This window comes from Uranotaenia lowii, chromosome 3 (assembly GCF_029784155.1).
Source record: "Uranotaenia lowii strain MFRU-FL chromosome 3, ASM2978415v1, whole genome shotgun sequence".
Taxonomy (NCBI): domain Eukaryota; kingdom Metazoa; phylum Arthropoda; class Insecta; order Diptera; family Culicidae; genus Uranotaenia; species Uranotaenia lowii.
The window spans coordinates 318,968,060-318,993,292 of NC_073693.1; the positions used below are offsets into that span (position 1 = coordinate 318,968,060).

At 35.0% G+C, this 25,233-nt stretch overlaps 1 protein-coding gene across 1 annotated transcript in view; it reads right to left on the reverse strand.

The window, feature by feature from the left end:
• Nucleotides 1-24,854, reverse strand: part of LOC129753778 (uncharacterized) — a 29,211-nt gene extending 4,357 nt beyond the window's left edge. The window contains exons 1-3 of the mRNA XM_055749625.1: nt 23,376-24,854; nt 9,652-9,991; nt 1,130-1,298 (exon numbers count right to left, since the gene is read on the reverse strand). Coding sequence (XP_055605600.1) covers nt 1,130-1,298; nt 9,652-9,991; nt 23,376-23,514 — 648 coding nt within the window. The 5' untranslated portion in view covers nt 23,515-24,854. The remainder of the gene's footprint in view (nt 1-1,129; nt 1,299-9,651; nt 9,992-23,375) is intronic.
• Nucleotides 24,855-25,233: the final 379 nt, after the last annotated feature.

Here is a 25,233-nt window from a genome sequence, read left to right on the forward strand (position 1 = left end):
TCCATATCCACTGATTAACGTTTTGCGATATTGGCGTAATTAAACATCGGATTGTGATGAAAATTTGCACATGAGTGTTTTGAGAGACGAGCAATCGATTACAGTTATCAAATTTAGGGTCAGGGGTCGGCAAAAGGGGTCGTCCATATCCACTGATTAATGTTTTTGCGATAGTGGCGTTATTAAACATCGGATTGTGATGAAAATTTGCACAGGAGTGTTTTGAGAGACGAGCAATCGATTACAGTTATCTAATTCAGGGTCAGGGGTCGGCAAAAGGGGTCGTTCATATCCACTGATTATTGTTTTTGCGATATTGGCTTTATTTTACATTGGATGGTGATGAAAATTTGCACAAAAGTGTTTTGAGGGACCAACAATCGATTTCAAGTTTCGAATTGCGGATCAGAAGTTGACTGAAGGAGTCGTCCATACCCAACTTTAATGTTTTTGCGATTTTGACGTTATTCTACATTGGATTGAGATGAAAATTTCCGCATAGGAGTTTTGAGGGACGCTCTTTTGCTTTCAGGTTTCAAATCTTGACTCAGGGTTGGCAAAAGGGGTTATTATCTGTTCACTGATTTTACGATATTCTCTTGATTGAGCATAGAATTGTAATGAAAATTGACACATGGGAGGTTAACAGAAAAGATAATTGATTTCAGGTGTCAAGTTTTGAATCGTGGTCAAAAAAAGGCCGTCCATGGCAAAAGGGAGTTTTGAGGAACGTAAAATTGGTTTCAATTATCGAATTTCGGGCCATGGGACAGAAAAAGAGGGTTTCATTGAAAGTTCAGTGTTTTGTGCAATAATTTTGTTGGAGGCAGTTAATTGCACATAAACAAATAGTACATGTTTCTGCCATAATGTCTCGATTTTGCAACCGATCGAGAAGAAAACACTCTCACATAAATTTTAATAAAATGCCAATCAACCGTTTAATTTAAATTTCAAGTAATAGTAACAGTAGCGACTTTAAACACTGTTGAATTTTTTCCCCAAAATTGCCGAAAGAATGTTTCTAATTCATTTTAAAACTCATTTTGACGTACCAATGATTTAAAGCGAAACGAAGTTCGTACGGGATCAGCTAGTGTAAAAATAAAACAAAAATTATTACACTTACCAAACCATTTTGGCAGGCGGACAGAGCAACTCGGGACTGGTCGTGACCTCGGATGTGCCCTTGGTAGTGACAGCTGTGAATGTGCTTCTTGGAGCGCGATCTGGTGCGTAGATCTCGTCGATGCCGTTCCACTACCATTAATGGCGCTACGAACGATTCCGTTGATGGCCTGTTTGGGATTGAAGAGGGAAACGGTTGTCATTCAAAAGTTTTGCCGCTGATTTGGTGAAACAAACAGTGATTCTCAGTTGACTGAATAAAAATATCATTTTCATGTAGTTCCAAACTTTTTAGGTTGTTCGCTTTCAAAGTTAAGAAGAAATTCATAAATCTTCGAAGCAACAATTGATTCTCAATACAACTTGAATCCCCGAAAAAAACTTGAAATGCCACTCGAACCGACACCTCTGGCTGCCATCAACAACAAGTGGTCGTCATTCATTGTGTCTACCATAAGCTTGGAATCGAATGGGTATGTGCCGTGCCGGGTGATCCAGGGATGGACAGCGAAAAAGTCGGCGTCCGAAGAAAGAAGCTCCAGCTGAAACGGAGCAGCAACAGCACGGAATAAAATCGTGGAAAATAACTTGTTTTCGGAATCAAGATCGACCGAAGCGCTGCTGCCCGATGATGATGGACGGATCGGGCAAACCGGAAAGAAGGAGGAGGAAGTGGTGGCGCCACCCCGTTCGCGTCGTCTTTGGTCGGCGGGAGGCTGCACTTATTATCTGTGAAGAGCAGGCTTGACCGATGTTGCCGGTGGCGCTACATCTGTGTTCTCACTAGGCTGGACCCATTAAAAAAATTGAAAAAATTTAATTTTTTTATTTTAAAATAATAAAAAAGTTTTTACGAATTGAATGACTAAGCAACAAAGTCAGTCAGGCAACAATGTCAATGTTGCATTCCACTCGAATCACATATTCGATTTTGTGATTGTGTTTGAAAAGATTTTATGTTATTTGTTGCGCACTGTGAGAAAAAAAATGTCACAGTAATCAAAATGTTGATCTTCAAACTTGGTCATGACTTTGTATGCTTATGTCGCTGGCCAAAACTTAGTATCGCATGAAATAGATAATCAAGGCATCACTAAAGTCCACTGATATCGGATGTCTGACACTGACCATTTGCAGATCTGGATGGTCAAAATTGATTAAAAATAACCTCACTGGCAAACATGAAATCGCATTAGATATGATAGTTAAAGTCGTTTACAATGGTACAGAAAATCGCAATTTCAACCGAACAACTAAACGATCGTACAAATGGTTACTTGAAGTCGGTATAGATCAGAGATGATAAAAAGATCCCCATGTTTGAAAACTCTGAAGGGATTTTCGCTAAATATCGCTCTCGAGCGAGCTTGAGGTGAGAAAATCGCCGTGATGTTCTCTCGCGAATACTCTCATTGCGACCAGGTGGCCCAAAATCAGATGGAGCTGAATAAATTGACCAATGAGAGAACGGAAAAATATTGTCGCTGGCAACGATTTGTAAGCTTTGAGAGCAAAATATTCCGCTCTTTTACGTTCTTCCGGTAGGTACGAATAAAGTGTGGATAATAATTTAAAGGTAAATTGTTCAGAGATCGCAAGGTGAACGATCGTGAAAACCAAAAAGATAACTTCTACCTCTTCTACCGAATCGAGCTAAAAAAAGGTAATACTCACTTAGAAAAAGATAAATACAAAAATGGTACTTTCTACCTCGTTGCATGGTTAAATTTACCTGAATTTAGCTGAATAGAAAAAAAGATACCTTCTAGCTGTTTGCGGAGCAGTTTATTGGAGTTCGCCTTTTTGTTTATCCTAACATAAGTTTTGCAAACGTACGCAATATCAGAAAATCGGAAGAAAACGGTAAAATTAGCTTTAAACTTAAATTTGACTTTGCACTGAATTTTGAATATATGAGCGCGAAATTTCCGTAATAAATTTATATTCACCAGAAACGTAATGTGATATAAATTTGTTATTTCCATAAGCTTAGCTTTTTTGACTACTTATGTCCATCATCCGTTTAGTTGTAATATAAACTTGTTAGGAAAAATGTAACAGACCCTTAAGGGATAAGCGTTTTGTAATTTGTTATTATTCATTTCTGATCAACAGATCACATATTAATGCAAATGATGACTTAAAATTAAAACAAAACACTTAGGTCTAACTACGAGATCCTCACCGCACTTTTAACTTTTCTGTGGTAAACATCCCTCGAAACATCGAAGTCAAAATTCACGGAAAAACTGTTGAACGATTTCATTGCACCGATGAGGGCGCTATTCGTTTTAACACCAGACTCTATAAAGTATCATCAATCTGTGCTCTTGTTCGACCTATTGCTTTCGGTAGAGTTGCATTATACAATGTTTTTTTTTGTTATATATGGTATGTAGTTGCATGAAATTTATAGTCCAAATAAAAGTTTTTACAAATAAATCAATGGTGATTTTTTAAGTATTGTTACACGTTTTTAACAAATTTTAAATGAGTTTTTATTTTTCTGTAAAACTTAAAAATCTATTTAAAAACGAGATGTTTTCTAAAGACAAAGTGTCAGTACTATTTTTTTTCCTTATTCAAATTAATGAATTAAAGACATGTCTTGCTCAAGTTTTATTTTGCCTTCATACACTCTCATCTTTATTACCTAATATCTATATGGGGAAGGGCATCATTGTCCCTTTTATCACGATTACAAACCTTACAGAACCGTTGTTTAAAAACTATTTTCAATCTCCCTTTGCTTTATTCAACCAATTTAATTTATTCCAACAGTTCACACAATATTTTACCACTCACTAAACTTTGTGACCTTCAAACTATTATCTATGTATTTGATAACTTGCATTCATTAAATAGAAATCAAAGTTTAAGGTTCACTCCAGGAATACGCATCCATAATACCCGACATTCTAATCATTTGATACGCAGCACGTCCTCCACTTCTCGTGGACAGCGACGAATTTCATTCATTGGACCAACAAAATTTAATAGTCTTCCCTCTGATATAAAAAACATAACATACAGGAACCATTTCAAGAACAAACTAATGCAATATTTCAAAGAAAATTTAATTTGATGTTCAGCCAACCACTTTTTTAGAGTTAATTAGATACCTTTTTGAAATTTTCTTAGCTGGATAAATATTTCATTTAATTTAATTTAATTTATTAATTTAATAGTTTTAATTAATCTAATCTTAAGCTCAATTTTTAATTTGTTTTTTGTTGCTTGTACCTTTAATAATAGAAACGCATGTATCTCTTCAAAGGAAAATATCTTTCCACTGAGATTCATGTTGTAGTTTAGTTGTTGTATCGTTACATTCCCTCGTTTAAATAATTCTTGTAGGTTCTCAGCATGATTAAATCTTGATCGCGAGTTGTTTTATTTCCCTTTTGCTGCCAGACGTGCTGAGAACAGTTAGCGTCCATTACCAGGGGGCTCTAATGAGCTTCTTGGTGTGGGGGAGTGTGGTGGGCCGCTAAGAAAAAAAAAAAAAAAAAGACACATCAGAACCAACATTTAAAAAGGGTATAAATGCCAAAGTAAACAAACCTGTAATAAAGTAGGGAAATATGTCTTCTATTTAACAGAAAAAAAAACATTATTAGTTTATAACTTTCCATTAGAAATAAAATGGAATTTGAGCAAATGATCTAAAAAAATCTGCTCTTAATTGAAAAATAAAATCAATGAAGTTCAAAAATGTGAGTTGAAGTTGTAACGTCAAAAAAATTGCCTTCTCGATATTCTTGATATAACGTATTAAAGAAATTTTCAAATATATTTCTAATTTTTGTTTTCTTTCGTGTCACGAAAATAGCCTCATTAACGGACATCACATCTAAAGGATTATGACGTCATCACCAAGCCAAAAAAAAGAAGAAAACGCGGTAGTCCTGCCCCTTGATGGATTTTGATTTTCTCTGCCTACTAAAGATATAAAAAATGGCTCGTCTCGGTTTCATTCTCTGTTAGCCGTCGAACTGAACAGGTGTTGCTGCGCTTCGATCTGAATTTAGACCCCACCAGTGGTAATCCAACTCAGATAGTAGTTCAGTGGCAACCGTGAAAGGTCCAAGTATGTCTCATGGTCTGATTATGTTGCATGGCTGGATTATTTCACAGGGTCGGATAACGTTTCATAGTCAGATTATGTCACATGGTATGATTATATTGCATGGTCGATAATGTTGAATGTTCGTTAATGTTGCATGGTCAGATTATATCACATAGTCGAATTATGTTGCATGGTCATATAATGACACATGGTTAGATTATATTGCATAGACAGAACAGGTCTCATGGTCAGAATATGTTTCATGGTCAGATGATTTCACATGGTCGATATAATCGGATTTCATCACATGGTCCGATTTTTTCACGTTATCGGATTATTTGCATGATCAGATTTTGTTGCAGCGTCGATATATGTCACATGGTTTGATTATGTTGCATGACCGGATTATGTCACATGATCGGATTATATTGCATGGTCAGATTATGTTGCATGGTCGGATTATGTAGTTTGGTGAGATTATGTCACATGGTCTGATTATGTTGCATTGTCCGATTATGGCACATGGACTGATCATCTTACATGCTCAAATTATGTCTCATAAATATATTATGTCAAATGGTTAAATTTTGTTCTATGGTTGATATTTGTCATCAGGTATCAGAATGGGAGTAGGTTTATCTTGACGAGAATAGACTTCTATTCTATAGGGGAGAGTGGGGTATCGTGGGCCATGGGGAAACGTGGGCCACTTTTAATATCTCAGATGTGTGTTGAGATAAAAATCTCAAACCAATTGTCATCGTCGTCGCTTTGCGTGAGCATATATTCCCATATGTTGTTGACCGAAATACGCATCATATGCTTCTTTTATTTATCAAGCTATAAAAAGTTAGAAACAATTATTTACATAATTAAAAAAACACCCGCTAATTTCATCGATGGAGAACCTAAAGTGCATAACAAAAATATACTCATACACTTATGATCTTAGTTTTGTCATGATCTTTCACGTGGAAAAGGAATTTTTGATGAAACATCAATAAGTGACACAAACGCAACCAATTGGCAAATCATAGCTTGTAGGGAATCGTGGGCCACACATCTTGAATCACCTATATTTTTATGTTTTTATACACAGTCAGAACTGAAAATACGTTTAACCTATCTGTAAAGTTTTTTATGCCAAATGAAGAGTTATGAAAAATATTTTGTCCATCTTATATAAGAAATTTTGCCAAAAAGTTCGCGAGCCAGGTTTTGGAATCTATGCGATCATACACAGCTCTCTTTTTTATTTCATCATCCGAAATTGCTTTCAAATAACGAAATGAATTAGGAAATCACAGTTTCGGGTAAATTCATAAACTTTGCATGTTATTTGATCAATTTGGATTTGGTGGCCCACGATTCCCCACCATTTTTCAAAATCCAAAAAATATTGCTTTTTTTCAAACAGTCAGAATTTAGGAAAAATAACTTATTAAAAATTTAAAAAAAATATCTTATGATACCTTGAAAATGTAGAAAACCATACCATTTTTTATTTTCATTTTATTTTTTATAATAAAGAAGTTATGAAACAATGAAAAAAAAGTGGCCCATGATTCCCCACTCTCCCATACAATTCTATTCAAGCTATACATTGTACTATGGGACAGCCCCATACAATGAGACGGCAAAAAACATATTTTTGGTTTTTTATGAACTTTTTTGTAGATGAAATGAATTGTAAGCATACAACAACCAATATAAACTATTTTCAGCTTTGGTTTTGCATGTGTGCTCAAAAAGGATGATAAAACTGGATTATTAACTGGTTAATATGCATAGTGTAGATTTGAAACAATACTTGTTTAAAAAAAATTATCTCGGAATCGCGTGAATATTTTTGAGTTTAATGTTTACAAAAAATATTCGAGAGATTAAAACAAAACGACCCAGAGCATTTTTATTCATGGTTATTCAGTTTTTATCAAGAATTAGAGAGTATATGCAAAAAAATGTAACATTTAAATTTTATTATTTTTGGGAAAAAAGTAGTTTTCAAAAAATCTCAGTTATTTCTACAGATATCGAAATTCAATCGTAACTTTCGGTCACAATCAATTACAATCATGTTCCTGAACGTTATGAACAATGTTTGCTTAGTGATGTTTTACGTAGTAAAACATTCTATTCTTCCGAAATGGATAAAAATACCCATTTTTGTTTTTATTATAACTTTGAAGGATGCAAATATATGCAGCTTTTTACGATCTGAAAAATCGAGGATATCTTAGTTAAATATTAAGCTACAAACTGGTATAAAACAAACATCATTACGATGAAGATAATTTTTGACTTTTTGCCGCCTCAAACCCCATAGTGCATTGACAAGAAAAATAAAGCGTAATTTCACGTTTAGCGGTTGTAACTAAATTACTACCGCCTCATCTTTTCTTTAAAAAAATATCTGATATCTGATCATTGAAATTAAATTGATCAAAGCGTACTCGATTAACTATAATAAGTTGAATGCATGATAGTTAAGGTATTCAAAATCAGACAATCTGAATTTAAATTACCTATATATTTTGAGCTTGTGATACAGTTCAGTTGGCATGTCAGTTTTGCCTCCTGAGCCGATGTCCGCGAGTTCGAGCCCATGCGTAAATATCGAACACAGTTGGTACCTGATAAGTTTTTCAATAACTGTCTGCCTACTGCAATTGTGATACAAGTAAAGTCGCGAATGACATAAAGCTTGTAAAACGACAATGTAGCCGAAACAAAAAAAATCTAGTTCTACCATGTATAGAAACTATTATACCAAATATAAACGCTACTTAACCTCTAATTCAAAAACTTTACAAAGTTTCTCTTAGAAACTATTTTGTGAATTGCGTCATTTCCCTCCTATTTACATGAAAACAAATCTATGAAAATATACTTTCTGTTAGTGAAAATGTCCGGAAAATCGATAGGACATAGTTTCAGACGCCGCACGTGCTTACGAAGGGAGATAGAGTCCCTGTTTAACCTCTAATTCCCCTTTATTTTCTAAACAATCCAGAAAAAAACACTGATTTGGACTAGAAAATTTGGATCAAAAATAAACCTTTCTATTGTGATTTTCTCCGAAGAATCAAATGAGGTTAAAACAGCCATAACTTTATTTAACGAAGCGTGTTGTGGCTTAAATTGCATTGATTCGATTCCTCGTTAAAATCACATATAATAAATTTTATTTGGTTAAAAATTTTCAAGTCCCAACATGCTTTTTCTGAACTATTTTAAAAATGTAGAGGAATTGAAGGGTAAAAAGCCATAACTCCAAAGCCAAAGTCCGAAACAACATTCTTCTTAATTAATTGAAAACATAGAGGAATCAGGGGTAAAATTAGCCTTAACTTCATTTTCCGATGCGTGCGGTGGCTCAAATAACCTTCGTTCAACTTTTTGAACCAAATCACACAAGTTAGGTCTGTTTTTGTTCAAAAGTTTTAGTACAAATCAGTATTTTTTTTTGGATTGTTTACAAAATATAAGAGAATTAGGTGTTAAAAAGGGACTTTAACTCCGATGGTAAGCTCGTTAGACGAAACTCCAATCGATTTTCCGGACATTTTCACTAATGTAAAGTATATTTTCATAGATTTGGTTCGTGTTGGAGTGAAGATATAGAATTTCTTCGCGGTTTTTACACTTTTTCTCCATGGTGCGACGGAATTAATTTCAAAGAAAATTTTTCATACTCAAACCCACCCTAACCCACGACAGATCAGCGATTGGTGCTCGGTTCGTGCTCCTCAGCTCACTGGGGAGTCGTGGGGAGGCGTCAATATCTGCCAGAAGGGTGGGAGCAATATGAAAGCAGCAGCAGAAGAAGAAAAAAGCTGAAGGGGGCGGATGAGGCGCGTGAGATGACCGACGGGTTCAAGTCTTAGCGCCGTCGCTCTTTTTTTCTTATATTCCGGCGACGACCTGCCGCGACTTTTAAAGGTAGTCGCCGTCGACGTCTTCGTCTATTCGTTCTGTGCCTCGCGATTCGACTGTTTTGTGAGGGCTGGGCACTGACTGGGGTGTTGTGAATTGGGGGCCGGCATGTTGAAGTATGGTTTTACAGAAAAGGGCTTGTGCTCAAGCAACGGCGACCGATCGCCCGACGACGATTCGAATCAATTCGATCGGATTGTACTTCTCAGGGATCGATCGTGTTCCGCTGCAAAAGGTATGATCGGGTTCTGTCCAAGAAAGGAATACAGGAAGTCGAGGGTAAGAGTTTTGGGCCCGAGAAAAACAAGTATTTTTCAATCTTTCATGTTGTACGCTACATTAGGTGTTAACATTCAGAATTACATTTATTAGGTGCTACCATGAACATTCGTTTAACGACTGTGCCTCTTTTATAATTTTGTTGCAATTGGAAAACGTTGCTTTCAAGAAATATTGTTCGCTTTAAGCTGTTGAATCAAGATTGTTTCACCAAGAACCCCAAACTTCTTAATACTTACTCTAGTTCCAGATGCAACGTTTGATCCCCAACATCCACATGGTAGTGTAGTTTCTTGGGATCTGCCAATTCTTCTCCAGCATTGTCTGCACTTGCTGATCGTTTAACTCTACGGCCGTAGATGTTGTCTAGATCTTCAACTATCCTATTCTGATCCCAGTCCTGCTGGGAATCGTAATCTAAACTATGCTGCCCATCATTAGGCCTCTGGCGATCTAGATGCTGTTGTTGTTGTTGATGATGATGATGTACTAATCGATGCGATAGAAACTCGCCTCGGTGATTCACTTTCCGTGGAACCACCAACTGGGCCGAGTCTTCCAGGTGATGTGTGTAGAGACCTGTGGATGAGACAAGAATTGCATTAGTTTCACTGGTCAATGAACCTTTGCCGTTTATTTTAGCATATAAACTACATAATCATCACAAACAATCAATCAAATGTATAATATCTCTACAATCTACTGACTATTTAACTTCCGCTTATGCTTGTCACACAGATATTTTTGCAAACATTTAGTGTAGATTTTTTTTTCGTAAAAAAATCGACTCGCAAGGCCTCTCGCATCCGCAAAATGCATCCCGTTACGGCCATCATCATCATCATCGTCCGGTATCGCACCAGCATGTGAAATACGATGCATTTGGTCACGTGATGTGGGGGAGACATCGAAACCTTGCTAGCTAGAACGGTTTGTTATTGCTGATTGGAATGGCCATAAAAATGTCACGAACAATGTCGCATTTGTTTTTTGCACCTTTCGGGATGCAGTTTGAAGGTATTTGATGAGCTATTATTGGAAAATCAAGGTGGATTCATACATACATACATACATTTGATAAGATATTATTGAAAAATGTTTGTGTTCTTAAAGCTTAGTTCTTTTAGGAATGCGACAGTTACGAATGCGTGTATCTCAAAAACCATTCGTTTGATCGAAATACTTTCTATGAAGGAAATAAAGGTAATCTTATGATAATTCATGAAAAATTTGGAAAAAATATTTATTGTTTTTTATAAGGAAAAACTCGACTTTATTATTGGTATCTCCCGTCGGCCGGCGCACACTTTTTTCAGTCATGTCATTGATCAGTTTTTTCAACTTTTTTTTCGTCTAATCTGTATTTTAGGTGGCTGCATCCTTCTCCTGCAATTTCTGCTACTTTTCGGTCCAATACTTTTCTTTTAAAAGAAACTGAGGGCAATTTAGTGGGAATAGATGTTTCGAAATTAACAAAATTTGATAAATTTGAGCCCCTTTACAGCGTTTTTAATGAAATTTCTGCTGGCAAAATCTGACAATAACGATGTAAAACCTTCATGATGGTTATTAAATTTAAAGTATAATCGGTTAGTATAGATCGTAGGTTGCGAAGGGTACAAGGGTACAAGATTACTCATTTTAGGCTTTAAAAACATCGAAAACCAAAGTTTTCCTTTTTTAACTATTTGGTTTTTGTATTCAACAGAAGCGAAATCTTGGCAAATCATCTATATATATAAAAAGCAATTATCTGTATGTTTGTTTGTTTGTTTGTTTGTTTGTCCTCTATAGACTCAGCCGTCTTAAGAGCTAGAGATCTGAAATTTGGCATGGATGCTCATTAGGACCAGGAATGATGAAAAATGTTTTTAGATTTTTGGACGACCCCTTCTGAAGGGGGTCGTCCATATAAGACAAATATTGTTTTCACGTTATTGACGTTATTTTCCGTCGGATTGTGATGAAAATTTGCACATGAATGTTTTGAGAGACAAGCAATCGATTACAGTTATCAAATTTAGGGTCAGGGGTCGACCAAAGGGGTCGTCCATATTAACTGATTAATGTTTTTGCGGTATTGGCGTTATTATACATCGGATTGTGATGAAAATTTGCGCATGAGTGTTTTGAGGGACAAGCAATCGATTACAGTTATCAAATTTACAGTCAGGGATCGACCAAAGGGGTCGTCCATATCCACTGATTAATGTTTTTGTGATATTGGCGTTATTATACATCGGATTGTTATGAAAATTTGCACATGAGTGTTTTGAGACACGAACAATCGATTACAGTTATCAAATTTAGGGTCAGGGGTCGGCCAAAGGGGTCGTCCATATTCACTGATAAATGTTTTTGCGAAATTGGCGTTATTATACATCTGATTGTGATGAAAATTTGCACATGGGTGTTTTGAGGGACGAGCCATAGATTACAGTTATCAAATTTAGAGTCAGGAGTCGGCCAAAGGGGTCGTCCATATCCACTGATTAATGTTTTTGCGATATTGGCGTTATTATACACCGGATTGTGATGAAAATTTGCACATGAGTGTTTTGAGAGACGAGCAATCGATTACAGTTATCAAATTTAGGGTTAGGGGTCGGCAAAAGGGGTCGTCCATATCCATTGATTAATGTTTTTGCGATATTGGCGTTATTATAGATCGTATTGTGATGAAAATTAGCACATGAGTGTTTTGAGGGACCAGCAATCGATTTCAAGTTTCGAATTGCGGATCAGAAGTTGGCTGAAGGAGTCGTCCATACCCAACTTTAATGTTTTTTTCGATTTTGACGTTATTCTACATTGGATTGAGATGAAAATTTCCGCATAGGAGTTTTGAGGGACGTTCTTTTGCTTTCAGGTTTCAAATCTTGACTCAGGGTTCGGCAAAAGGGGTTATTATCTGTTCACTGATTTTACGATATTCTCTTGATTGAGCATAGAATTGTAATGAAAATTGACACATGGTAGTTTAACAGAAAAGATAATTGATTTCAGGTGTCAAGTTTTGAATCGTGGTAAAAAAAAAGGCCGTCCATGTTAGTTGCTCACTGTTTTCGTGATATTGTCGTGATCATGCATCGGATTGAGATGAAAATGTTCAGATGAGGGTTATAAACTATGAGCAATTGACTCCAGGTAGCATGTTCCGTGTCAAGGGTCGGCGAAAAGGGCGTCTATATTCACTGTTCACTGTTTTCAAGTTCCTGACGTTATTTTACATATAATTTGAAAAGAAAAAATGGCAAAAGGGAATTTTGAGGAACATAAAATTGGTTTCAATTATCGAATTTCGGGCCATGGGACAGAAAAAGAGGGTTTCATAGAAAGTTCAGTGTTTTGTGCAATAATTATGTTGGAGGCAGTTAATTGATACCAATTTAAGTGTGAAGGTCAAGCAAAAGAGTCGTGCACATAAACAAATAGTACATGTTTCTGCCATAATGTCTAGATTTTGCAACCGATCGAGAAGAAAACACTCTCACATAAATTTTAATAAAAAGCCAATCAACCGTTTAATTTGAATTTCAAGTAATAGTAATATTAGCGACTTTAAACACTGTTGAATTTTTCCCCCAAAATTGTCGAAAGAATGTTTCGAATTCATTTTCTAAACTCATTTTGACGTACCAATGATTTAAAGCGAAACGAAGTTCGTACGGGATCAGCTAGTTATCTATATATATAAAAAGCCATTATCTGTATGTTTGTTTGTTTGTTTGTTTGTCCTCTATAGACTCAGCCGTCTTTAGAGCTAGAGATCTGAAATTTGGCATGGATGCTCATTAGGACCAGGAATGATGAAAAATGTTATAGATTTTTGGATGACCCCTTCCGAAGGGGGTCGTCCATACAAGACAAATATTGTTTTCGCGTAATTGACGTTATTTTCCGTCGGATTGTGATGAAAATTTGCACATGAGTGTTTTGAGAGACGGGCAATCGGTTCTAGTTATCAAATTTAGGGTCAGAAGTCGGCCAAAGGGGTCGTCCATATTCACTGGTTAATGTTTTTGAGATATTGGCGTTATTATACACCGGATTGTGATGAAAATTTGCACATGAGTGTTTTGAGAGACTAGCAATCGATTATGATTATCAAATTTAGGGTCAGAAGTTGGCCAAAGGGGTCGTCCATATCCACTGATTAATGTTTTTGGGACATTGGCTTTATTTTACATCGTATTGTGGTGGAAATTTGCACATGAGTGTTTTGAGAGACGAGCAGTCGATTAAAGTTATCAAATTTAGGGTCAGGGGTCGGCCAAAGGGGTCGTCCATATTCACTGATTAATGTTTTTGCGATATTGGCGTTATTATACACCGGATTGTGATGAAAATTTGCACATGAGTGTTTTGAGGGACGAGCAATCGATTTCAAGTTTCGAATTGCGGATCAGAAGTCGGCTGAAGGGGTCGTCCAAACCCAACTTTAATGTTTTTGCGATTTTGACGTTATTCTACATTGGATTGAGATGAAAATTTACGCATAGGAGTTTGGAGGGGCGCTCTTTTGCTTTCAGGTTTCAAATCTTGCCTCAGGGGTCGGCAAAAGGGGTTATTATCTGTTCACTGTTTTTACGATATTCTCTTGATTGAGCATAGAATTTTAATGAAAATTGACACATGGTAGTTTAACAGAAAAGATAATTGATTTCAGGTGTCAAGTTTTGAATCGTGGTAAAAAAAAGGCCGTCCATGTTAGTTGCTCACTGTTTTCGCAATATTGTCGTGATCATGCTTCAGATTGAGATGAAAATGTTCAGATGAGGGTTATAAACTATGAGCAATTGACTCCAGGTAGCAAGTACCGTGTCAAAGGTCGACGAAAGCGGTCCAAAATAGGTCCGTTACCCTATCTCTCTGGTTTCCTAACCGGTTTTTACAAAATTTATAGTTCTGGAAACTTCGTGATGTAACTCAAATATTTTTTTCAGGCAATAGTTGTGTATTCAGCTACAACAGTTTTCCGTTAGTCAGAGTCTAAGAAAAAAAAAATCGAAAAACCTGCTTCGAAAAAAAGCTACGGAATGCTTCACTTAGTGTTCAAGAAAGCTGAAGCTTGAAGCAATTCGTTGTACACAAGGATAATTTTTTCCAAGATTATGACCACAAAAATATGAAAAAGTGAAAAAAAACGTACTTTTCAATCAATGAACCGTCAAAATTGTTAGAGTCAGATTGTCAAAATACAAAGCACAATATTTCGGTCGAATTTTTAAAGGTAGCTGATTTTCGAATTTATTTATTGACAATTTTCAATTTCTCAGATTTTCTAAGACTTAAATTCAACTTTGCACTGGATTTTGAGATTTTAAATAATCATCTTTTTCTCATAAATAGATGGGAGTTTTATATCATTCAGGAAATTTATTTATAGTTCGTGATCTTATCTATAAGTTTCAATAACAATTTTCAACATAGATTTCGCCGTTTTTGAAAGATTTGCAAAGATATTGATAATCAAAATTTCCATCTTTAAACTTATTGATCCTATTATGATACTTAACTAGTACCTTTCATTGGACCTAGAACTAAAATTCCTATAAAAAGAATAATTTTTCCAAAATATATTACTCAACTCATTGATTTTTTTTGTATTAAAACAATGTTTTGGTGACGTCAGGTCTAAAAATGGAACATCAAAATCAAAGTCTCCTAATATTGGACCCTTTACAAATTTTCTGGGATTTCCATTGATTCTCATTTCTTTTAGGGAAAATCGGTAGTATGGCTCATATTCTTCACAGTGAAAGTAATTTCCCTTTTAATTTTTGTCTTGGACTGTAGATAAACGTGATTTTTTCTTATTCACTCTTATTTCTCAAAACGCGCCCCACTAATTAAGTAGTCTGATTTAACACTGATGAGAAGGTACATTTTTAAAACCGTTAAAAATTGTATAAGAAAGACTTTTTATGGTAAAAAGTCGTATGGTAGGATTATGGAAGAATAAGAGTTCATTGTGTGCATAGGAATATCTTTATCCTATGAGAGTAAAATGAATTATTTACAATTTTCGGCATTTTAGGACTAAAGTAGGCTTTAGGTCTAAAGTAGGAGCACTCACCCCACTTTCTGAGCATTGGGGAGAAATAAACGACAAAAACAACCAAACCATAGGGTTTGTCGTAACAGTTGAGAATTTTGGTGTTGAGTTTTGCCTACACTTATTTCTATTTGCACCAAACACGCTGAACCCACCTAACTTAGTCTTATTTCGATACCAACGGGTGAGCAAAAACAGACAAAAACGCAAGCGTTCATAAGAAATTCTATATTTCGTATTTTGAAAATCTTCAAAATTTATTTGGAGTGACTTATAAGACTTATCAATTGAATTCATGATTTATCAATCCAAAAAGACACATACGTGTTGAACAGCTAATAACTTTTTTGTCTAAAAAGATACGAAGTTATGATATTCGACAAAGTTGAAAATTTCCTGTAAGAAATTTATAAATTGGCACAAAAACCATTAGCATGATCGGTTCCACAGAAGAAACACAAATTATGTTGATTTTTCAGTACAAAATATCAATTTTCCCATACAAACCTAAACGTTCAAATTTACTCATGTAAACGTTACTTAAAAATTCTGCAAAAAATCATGGATGAGTTTTGGACCAAAACGAAGTTTTTAAGACCCCAGAGTTTGGGAAATTCAAAAATGACTCCAAATCGACTCAGTCTAATGCACAATGCAAATCGTACCTACACATAGCGACAGAATGTCATCGAATATAATCGCATTTGTGTAAATGATGTGTAGGCAATGGCCCGCTTTAGAAACTAAGTGATTTTTTTGAGGATTCCGTAACTGATTTTCATTCTTTTTCCGAAGCATTTTCTTTTGGATTCTTTTTCTTAGTCTTTGAATAATGGAAAATTGAAGTGTTGTTTGTGAATAATGTCTTAGAAGTTCCAAGTTTTGTTGAAAATATTGAAAGCACCAAGCAAACACAAATTAAGATAACTTTGCGCAATTTAACTGAAAAGTTGCTACTTAAAATCATTTGTCGAACTTTTTAAAGACAAATTTACGAAACAATATCGATTAAAAAACAATGATTTAATATAATAAAAACAAATGAAAAGTTTAAAAAGTTTCAGGTTTAAAAGTTTTAAATTTGAAGCTCTGAAGATTTTGTCACTTTAAGAGCAAAAAGGTAGAAACTATGTCTTTTTTTATAAAAAAATTAGATTCAAAGCATTCATGGGAAACTCACAGATCCTTGATTGAAAAAAGCGACATGAACTGCGAAGTTTGTGGAGTAAGAAGAACCGTTAAACACCTTCTATTGGACTGCAAAAAATACGAAAGTCAAAGGCAAGAATGCGAAATTGGAACAACGATAGGCGATATTTTGGCATACACCCCAGAAGCAGAACAAAAACTAATAAAATTTATAAAATCAAGTGGTCTGATAAAAAAAATTATAAAAATCGGAATATTGTGTTAGTTTTAAGGCTTTATGTAATTAATTTTAAGTATTTTATAAGTTAAGACTCGAATGAACACTAAGTGTTTAAAAAGTCTCAAATAAAATTTAAAAAAAAAAAAATTAGATTCAAAGGCTTATATTTGAGAACACAAACATCTAGAACTGATAAATAAAGATAAACTTATTGAAAAAACCGCGCTAAAAAATTTGATGAATTCATTTGAAAATTAAAACATAATATGAAAATCGGATTTTGTTTATCGTTATAGACGATTTTTTTTCAATGATTAAACGATTTATTTGATATCTTTTATCAAATTTGGTCTATCACCTTTAGTTTTGGTGATATGAAGTTGATAAAATTCAAAATGTATAAGAATAAAGTGAAATTAATCATTGAAAACTGAGTTATCTAGATGTAATGATAAACCTGATTCTGAATTTGTTCATTTAAATTTATTCAATTTTGGAATAATATTTTGTAGATAGTGATGCATGATCTTAACATTTAAAATTGTACAGTTTTTACAAATTTGGAAAGTTTAATATCATTACAAGTATTTCTGACAGTAATAAAGAACCTTAAAAAATCTTTATTTCATTTAGGCTGGAATAAATTTCAATTTCTTCTTTTTGGCATCCCCCCCCCCCCTTTTTGAAATTTCCAAAAAAGCGGTAGGGAGAAATGAATGAAGTATGAAATATTTTCTGTAAATTTCAAAAAACAATTCACGTATCTGAAAGATTACAAGACTGAAAAACAAATATTGGAAGATGGAAGTTATTTCACCTATCATATTCTTGATTTTAATGATTTTTCGATAAAAAAAATTGAATTTTAGGATTTGTGTAATGATATAGTATGCATATCCACCCCCCCCCCCCCCCCGTGATGTTCCAACTCCGAGTGAAAAAATAAGGATTTAAAATTTGTTGCGGCCTTATTGAATTTGTTGAAACCTGCGAAACGATTAGATGTATGCTTTGAAATTTTCTTAAATTCAATTTGGTTTAAAACTTTGCTATAACTTTTTTGCTGAACTTAAAATTACCAAATTACAAAGTCTTTTGTACTTTTATTTTGAAAACTTATGTTTAAAAAAAATAAATTAAAAAGAGCGGGAATTTCTTAAATTATTCTAATTTATTTGCAAAATTTATTTCAATAACAAAAGCTGATACAAAAATGCATATTTAGAGATAAAAATTAGTAAAAATTGGCTTTCGACTTTTTCAATTGTTGAGCATTTCAAAAAACACCAAATAAAATTGAAACTGAAATTCTTTTTTTTAAGATTATTTCATATCATTGTTTATCCAAATTTTTAGTATTCAAAAGATATTAATAGGTTTTACAATTTTGTTTTGCTAACTCTAATGACCATCGTTAGTGGTAAACACCTATTACATGGTCTTCAACTTATTGGTGTATAAAATTAGTATTCGATGAACTAATTTTGGAGTAATTGTTGGTTTCAAATTATAAACTTCAATTTAGTAGCTGCGTGGCAGCTGCATAAAGAATACTGCCACTGGGATACTGGTCCATGTCGTACGAGGCGACTCATCCAGTCCTACTTCCCAGATACGTTTATCTCATATTTCTGTCAATTGGAAATCAATCTGGGAGGGGGAGAAAATAGGTCAAGGTCAATTTTAGCATGCAGAATTTAGAAATGTTTCAAGTTCAAAACATTGAAAGCAAATGTTTGGAATCTGTATCAGTTTTGAATTTTTGCTGGTATTTTTTAAACTTTCGGACATATTTTCTCTCGAGAAGGGTGTGTCAATATGTAATACATGGATTTGCACAAGCTGTATTCTTCAATATTTTCTCGTTTTGTCAATCTGGATTATGATTTTTCATATAACTAATTTCTTTGCTCTCCTAGTAACTCCGTTGAAGAAAATCTTTTCACATGTGTTCAAATGTGAATATCTTTTATGTATGTATCGCTTACGCTTGTTTTTTAGCTATCTGTTAATAATAATCGATTTGAAAAGTCCGTCATGATTATTCAATCATTCAAGTCGTAGAAACATCGTTTTCATAGAAAAAATGTAAAATAAAAAATTTTCTTTTGTTTAGGTTTTCAAAAGGTTTTAAAATTCCCTATTGAGTTTTTGATCAAATCTTGTATCGTATGTCGACAGTCTAATATGGTTAATTTCTCTTGAATTGACACATGTGTCAAGTTCCCTTAGCTTTAGAATGGTTATAGGGTTAATATTTCGTTATCACACACCTGGGACAGGAATCCACGCTTCAGCGTCGAGTAGTGTTGATATCGCTTTTTCCAAATTTGACGTCACAGAAACTCATTGTAGTTGTCTGACCAGAGCACTTACTGATCAGTTAAATAAAAAATAAAAAATATATAAAAACAAGACTTGGTGTTCTGAAGTTAAGCTGTGATTCAGCTTCCACTTAGTGTGTAAATGTCCCTCTGATGCCCGACTACATTTATCCAGTGTATGTCTGAATTTAACAAAGTAAGTTAAAAAAAGTCCTTATTTCCTATTCAAGTAAAAAAACTTTAATGCTTAAAAATCCCTATATGGATAGGCTAAATGCCAACTTTGTCATTTTAAAATCTTTTATTTGCCTTGATTGGAGCATCCTGGTTAGGACATTTTCTAATCATTGTAAACTCAAATCTTCTGAATATTGTAGTTGTGAATCAATTGTGAATGATTCGTCCCAGCTCATATGTATCTGGTTTTTGTTTGCTAGACAACGTGTATGCACTCGCGCCTATCCTGTAATAATAGTATCCAATCCTAAGAATTTAAACTAAATAAAGCTTAGTTCTTTTAGAAATGGGACACTTTCATTTGCTAATAGCTCGTTAACTAGTTATTGGATTTTAAAAATTTTAACAACATTTTGTTGCCTGTAAAAAGTACTATTTGACCAATTTTTTCCAAAATTTAAAATTTATGCGTTTTTGAGATATGTACGATGCAAGAGAAAAAGAAAAAAATAATTTTGCACAGTTTCCTTTAAAATTCGTCATTATCAAATTGATAGCTGACAAAACCGTTGATTATTCAAAGAATTACTGAGTTTTTGTGGTGGATAAGTATGCAAACACTGTCAATAATGTCCACAAAGTTCAAATCAAGCAATGGAGTGAAGCAGATGATCGGCAACAACGGTTAAGGATCATCAAGGAATGCAAGTCTCATACCAGCATTTTTAATTTTCAATAAACGAAAAACCAAGGGTAGATCGCTGATATGTCCAAAACAATTTTCTCCGATAAGCTGAAAGTGTTGCCTAGTGATGACTCATTAAAATCCAACCTCAAACAACCATTTTTTGATAGTTCCAAAGCTCTTAAGCTGTAAAACCGGTACCGAAAAAAAAACGTTCAAAAATGTGGTCAAAAATAATCAAATTTGTTCATTTCGAAACAACTGTATCCACTAAAATGCTTCCAGTTTCCAGTTTCCAGAGAAGTATTGGACCAAAAAGTATCAGAAATTGAAGAAGGAAGGTGAAGCCACCTAAAATATAGATTTTACGAAGTGTAAGTTGGAGAAACTGATCAATACCATGACTAAACAAAGTGTGCGCCGGCCAATGAGAGATACCAAGAATAAAGTAGAAATTTCTTTAACAAAAAACGGTAAATATTTTTTTTCAAATTTTTTCATGAAAGATCATAACATTGCCTTCTTTTTCTTCATAGAAAGTATTTCGTTCAAACGAATGGTTTTTGAGATACAGGCATTCGTAACTGTCCCATTTCTAAAAGAACTAAGCTTTAAATTAACGTTCTGTCATTCTTCACCCAATGTGGATCTGAGCTTCAATGCTTGAAAATCCATACGTGGATCGGTTTTATGCCATATTTTATATATATTGAATTTATTTTCTTATCCTTTCTATGGATTTCGTGTTTTTGAGGAACATGATGAAATCTGTAAAAAAAATTGCTAGGCACAATTTTCCCGTTTGTTTGGATAACGTGCCGCTATTAAGCCTATCCCTTTTCTGATACTTGATATTGAACTTGTTGAAACCTGTTAAATGATAAGATTTATGCTTTGAAATTTTCTTAAATAAATAATAATAAAATTAAAAGACGCCGAACTTCCAATGGTGTCATATTGACAATCAAGAGTGGATTAGTGTCAACATGAGGTTGCCAGAATTTTTTCAGCACGTATCCGGGCCGGACAAATCCGGGCAATTTTATATAACAAGCTGGCAAAATACGGGCTATTGATTTTAAAATTTACTGTAAAAAATCGGGCAATATCCGAGCAAACCAAACCCAGAAATCACTCAACAATTTTTTTTTCCATTCAAACTCATCGACAGATTTTAAATCATATTTAAGGCTTCTAAAAACCTTCATGGTTATTTTTATAAAACTTGCTCAAAAAATTTCGTAGAGACATAAATAAAAAAAAATTACAATACACTTGGTTTTTTTTCCATTTTGTTTTATTTGCAAAATGAATTGAATAAATCCGGACCAATTTTGGGCATTTATCAATGAAATCCGGGTAACAGGGCCGGATCGGACTGTTCCCAAATTTTGTAATATCCGGGCAAACTCGGATTAAACCGGACAATCTGGCAACTTTAAATAGCTTAACACATTACAAAGTTCTTTTTCTGTCAGATACTTGCATTAGGATTTGCTTAGCAAGGAAGAGTGTTGTGTTAAAAGAGGTTGACTATGGGTCAAGCAAAAGTTATAATGTACATAACTAAACCCTTTTTAATAAATACAGTACAGATTTAAAATGTAGATGTTCACAACTAGAGATGTACCGAATATTCGGTTGGCCGAATATTCGGCGCCGAATACCGCCTAAAAACCGTTAAGCCGAATATTCGGCTTACCGAATAGTTGAGCCAAGTATTCGGCCGAATAGGCCGAATACTTACTTTTCAAATTTAAACAATAACATTATTGTCAAATTTTTTCAAATGAATTTGGATAATTTATAGAACAGCCCAAAATAATGTTGTAAAAGCTACAGAACCATCAAAAACTTATGGTTTCAGTTCAGCATCTTAGGTGTATCACTTTCACTGACGGAAAATGTTCTTGAAATATCCAGGCTTACCCATAAATCCAATAAAGAATTCAAGATAAGTCAAATCGGGCCGGGATGCTCAGATTTTGGTCAAAACCTCCTGGATTTTGCCCGGCTTTATTCAAATAATTGGCTAAATCAAATAAAAAAAATTGATTTTTTTTTTGAAAATTTCAAGATTTTGTGTTCAAAAACGGTTTTTAAACAATTTCAAAATGAACATAAATGTTTAGATACGATTTGTATACAGCTCATGAGTTTCAATGAAAACATATAATTTCAAGTTATTTTATTTCACTTTCTTATTGTATGTTTTTTCCTTGATTTGGTTCAGATTTGCACGTTTTTTTTCAAATTTTTCCTAAAATTGTCCTGATTTTCCCAACCGTGTGGTTGAAAGTATGGCATGGCATAAGGTTGACGCACAGACTGATAAAAATCATCGTACTTTTTAACAATTATTTTGAAGAAATCCTGCTCGAATACTTCTCTCATCTCATTAGATATCAAAGTTATTTTAAATTGCTTGGCACCAGTTTCGACGTGTTTTTTCCCAGATTTTCGAGGAAACCATCTCTTTGGTGATAAACGCCCTTGAAGTGACTTTCAGTTATTGATGAAATTTTTCAAGTCAGAGATACCCATACTTGAAAAAGATCTTGTAATACATCATCTGGTTGAAAATAGTCGACTCAAAAACATAAAGGGCATTAAGATGGAAGAAATAGAAGGAAATAGAAATTATCGCTTTTGAGTTTTTATTAAAAATTCAACAGTATATTCGACCGAATATTCGGCCGAATATTCGTTTGGCCGAATAGTTGAAAAGGTCAATATTCGGTATTCGGCCGTTCGCCGAATACCACTATTCGGTACATCTCTATTTACAACAGAGGCTTTTAAAAATATTTTTCAACAATATTTTGTACACTCACACCACTTATCCAATTAGTGAATAATCAAAAACTTTAAATAAATAAATTCGCTAACGGCATTCAATGCATACCCTCCACCATTTTGTATCATGTATCTTTTTATTCACTTAAATAGAAGAAATCAAGAATATTGTCGTTAACTTTACATAAGCGGGTTCTAATATTTTGGAATTTCCTTCAATGTTTTTAAATGTCTACCATATTTTGTAAATCATCAGATCTTTGGCCTTCCTAACAGTGGAGAAGATGTTGGGCTTTCAAGTGTTAATGACCACTTTTAAGTTGGGTGTTTCTCTTCAGAAAAAGTAACAAATACGTAAGGACATTCGATTCACTAACAAACATATGATTTTCTTCATCACCAAAAACCTACTGTTAACTTTGTTTGTCAAAAAAAACACAATAATTAGGCAACAAGACACCAGTTTTTGCAGCAGGTTTTTCTTCCCAAATTCCTAATAACACTATCGCAATCAGTTCATAAATCATCGTGATAAAAAAACCAACGGCACCAACCTTGCAATTTTGATTCTGCTTGCGCAACCATCGAGCAAGTCAGAAACAACCCAAAGATCAGATTCAGCCTCAGCATCCACCGTAACAGCTGCTGCCGCCAAACTCCGCTGCCGACTGCTCCAGAAGCATACTTCATCATTTTCTTCCTTTTTTTCTTAGTTGGCTCAAGGGATCCCTGCCCCAAAAAAGCCCCAACTTCCAAGAAGGACAATTTCCACTTCCCTAAATCGCAATCGGTCGCAAAAATATGGCCTCGCGTAAAAAAACGGGCAACGAATTCAGTAGCACGTTCGAACTGTGGTGGAGCGTAAAAAAGTGGCAAATATTTCTTCTTCTTGGTAGATCCAATAAATGGCAAACACGCTTTCAAAACCCAATGTTTGATCTTTAGCCACTAAATTAGCACTTTTTTGCTGGCTGGCCCTCTTCTGATTGCTTTTCGTATTTTTGGGCAGCTCCACGTTTACTTCGAACTTATAATCATCGATCCTACTGATCGCGACTAGTTGGTAGATATGCTCTTTCACGCCTGATCTTTCCGAATATCACTTGGAACCACTGATGATTTGCGAAACCCGGTACGCACTAAGGCTTTTTTTTCTTGTTTTGTTTCCATCTAAGACACTGACTCACTTATAAGGAGGTATCGTGTTTCTGAGCTCGCACTATCTTTAAGCCTTATTTGTGGCGTTTCAGAGGAGGCAAACAGAACACAAAACGCCTCGGCATGACACCTTCGACGGCCTAGCACCGATCTTGTTTTATTTTTTTTTCTCTTTGCTCTATCTCACTTCTCGGGAAGATAATGATGAACGATTTCCTGCCCCAATTGGTTTCTCCACGTTTCCCGTTGAAACGCTCGGAGTCCAAAATTTAAATTTATTTTTTCCGAAGATCGCAGTCCGATGCGATAAGATCACTCACTCCCCCAAAGGCGAGTACACTGTTGGAGCCATTCTCAGGAGGACCTGCTAACCATTATCGATTGACCCGTTCATCTTTTCCTGCTTTGATTCATCTGCGGTGATCGATTTACGATCCTCATACTACAACAGATCATCTCCTTCCCATTCACACGGATTCGAGATATCTGGTGTCACCGGGTGATCGCGTAATAAATCACTAAAACCAAACCAAAAACAGCGTTCTCCTCGCCTGTCGTGCGTGCACACTCCACGCTGCTTTTGATCGATTAGAATATGTCTGTTCCAGGTTTGTTTCCGGCGCTAATATTTTCACTGGAACGAATCACAAAATAAGAAAATAAACTCCCAATTTCGCTCCTCCGAGATAATCCGCCAACGACGTCCGGTGCCGTGGCAGAAATAAATGTATGATAAATACACTCCCGGTCCCGGTTCCCGGCCTCAAGCACGATCTGTCACGGTTATTGGCACGCGCGCGCACGATCCCGAAAAATTTGCGTTCGACTCGCACCGCTCGCTCCGGTAGACTGACTGAAGGTGGACGGCGCGAGATCGCGATCGCTTCTGGTCCGGTTGCCGGCCTGTTTTTGAGCGGGTTGACATCGAGCAGCTGAGAAGGGATCGCGATGCACTCGAACGCGTACTCGATCAGCTCCGGAAGTGTTGCCAGCCTTTAGATGTTTCAGAATGGAAGCTGTCTAAGAATTATAAAATCTAGTTTTTATAGTACAGTGTCCGGCAATTGAAGTGGTACATTAGAACAAACATATAAATTGATCAAAACAACAACTTTATTATTCAAATTCATTCCATTTTTCTTGAAAACAAATTACTTTTCAAAATTCACTGGTAAAGCTCGACTTCTTTGCCCTCGAGTTTAACCACTCGTCGCAGACGGTCGAGGAAGGCATCGTATGAGGCCCGCAGATGTT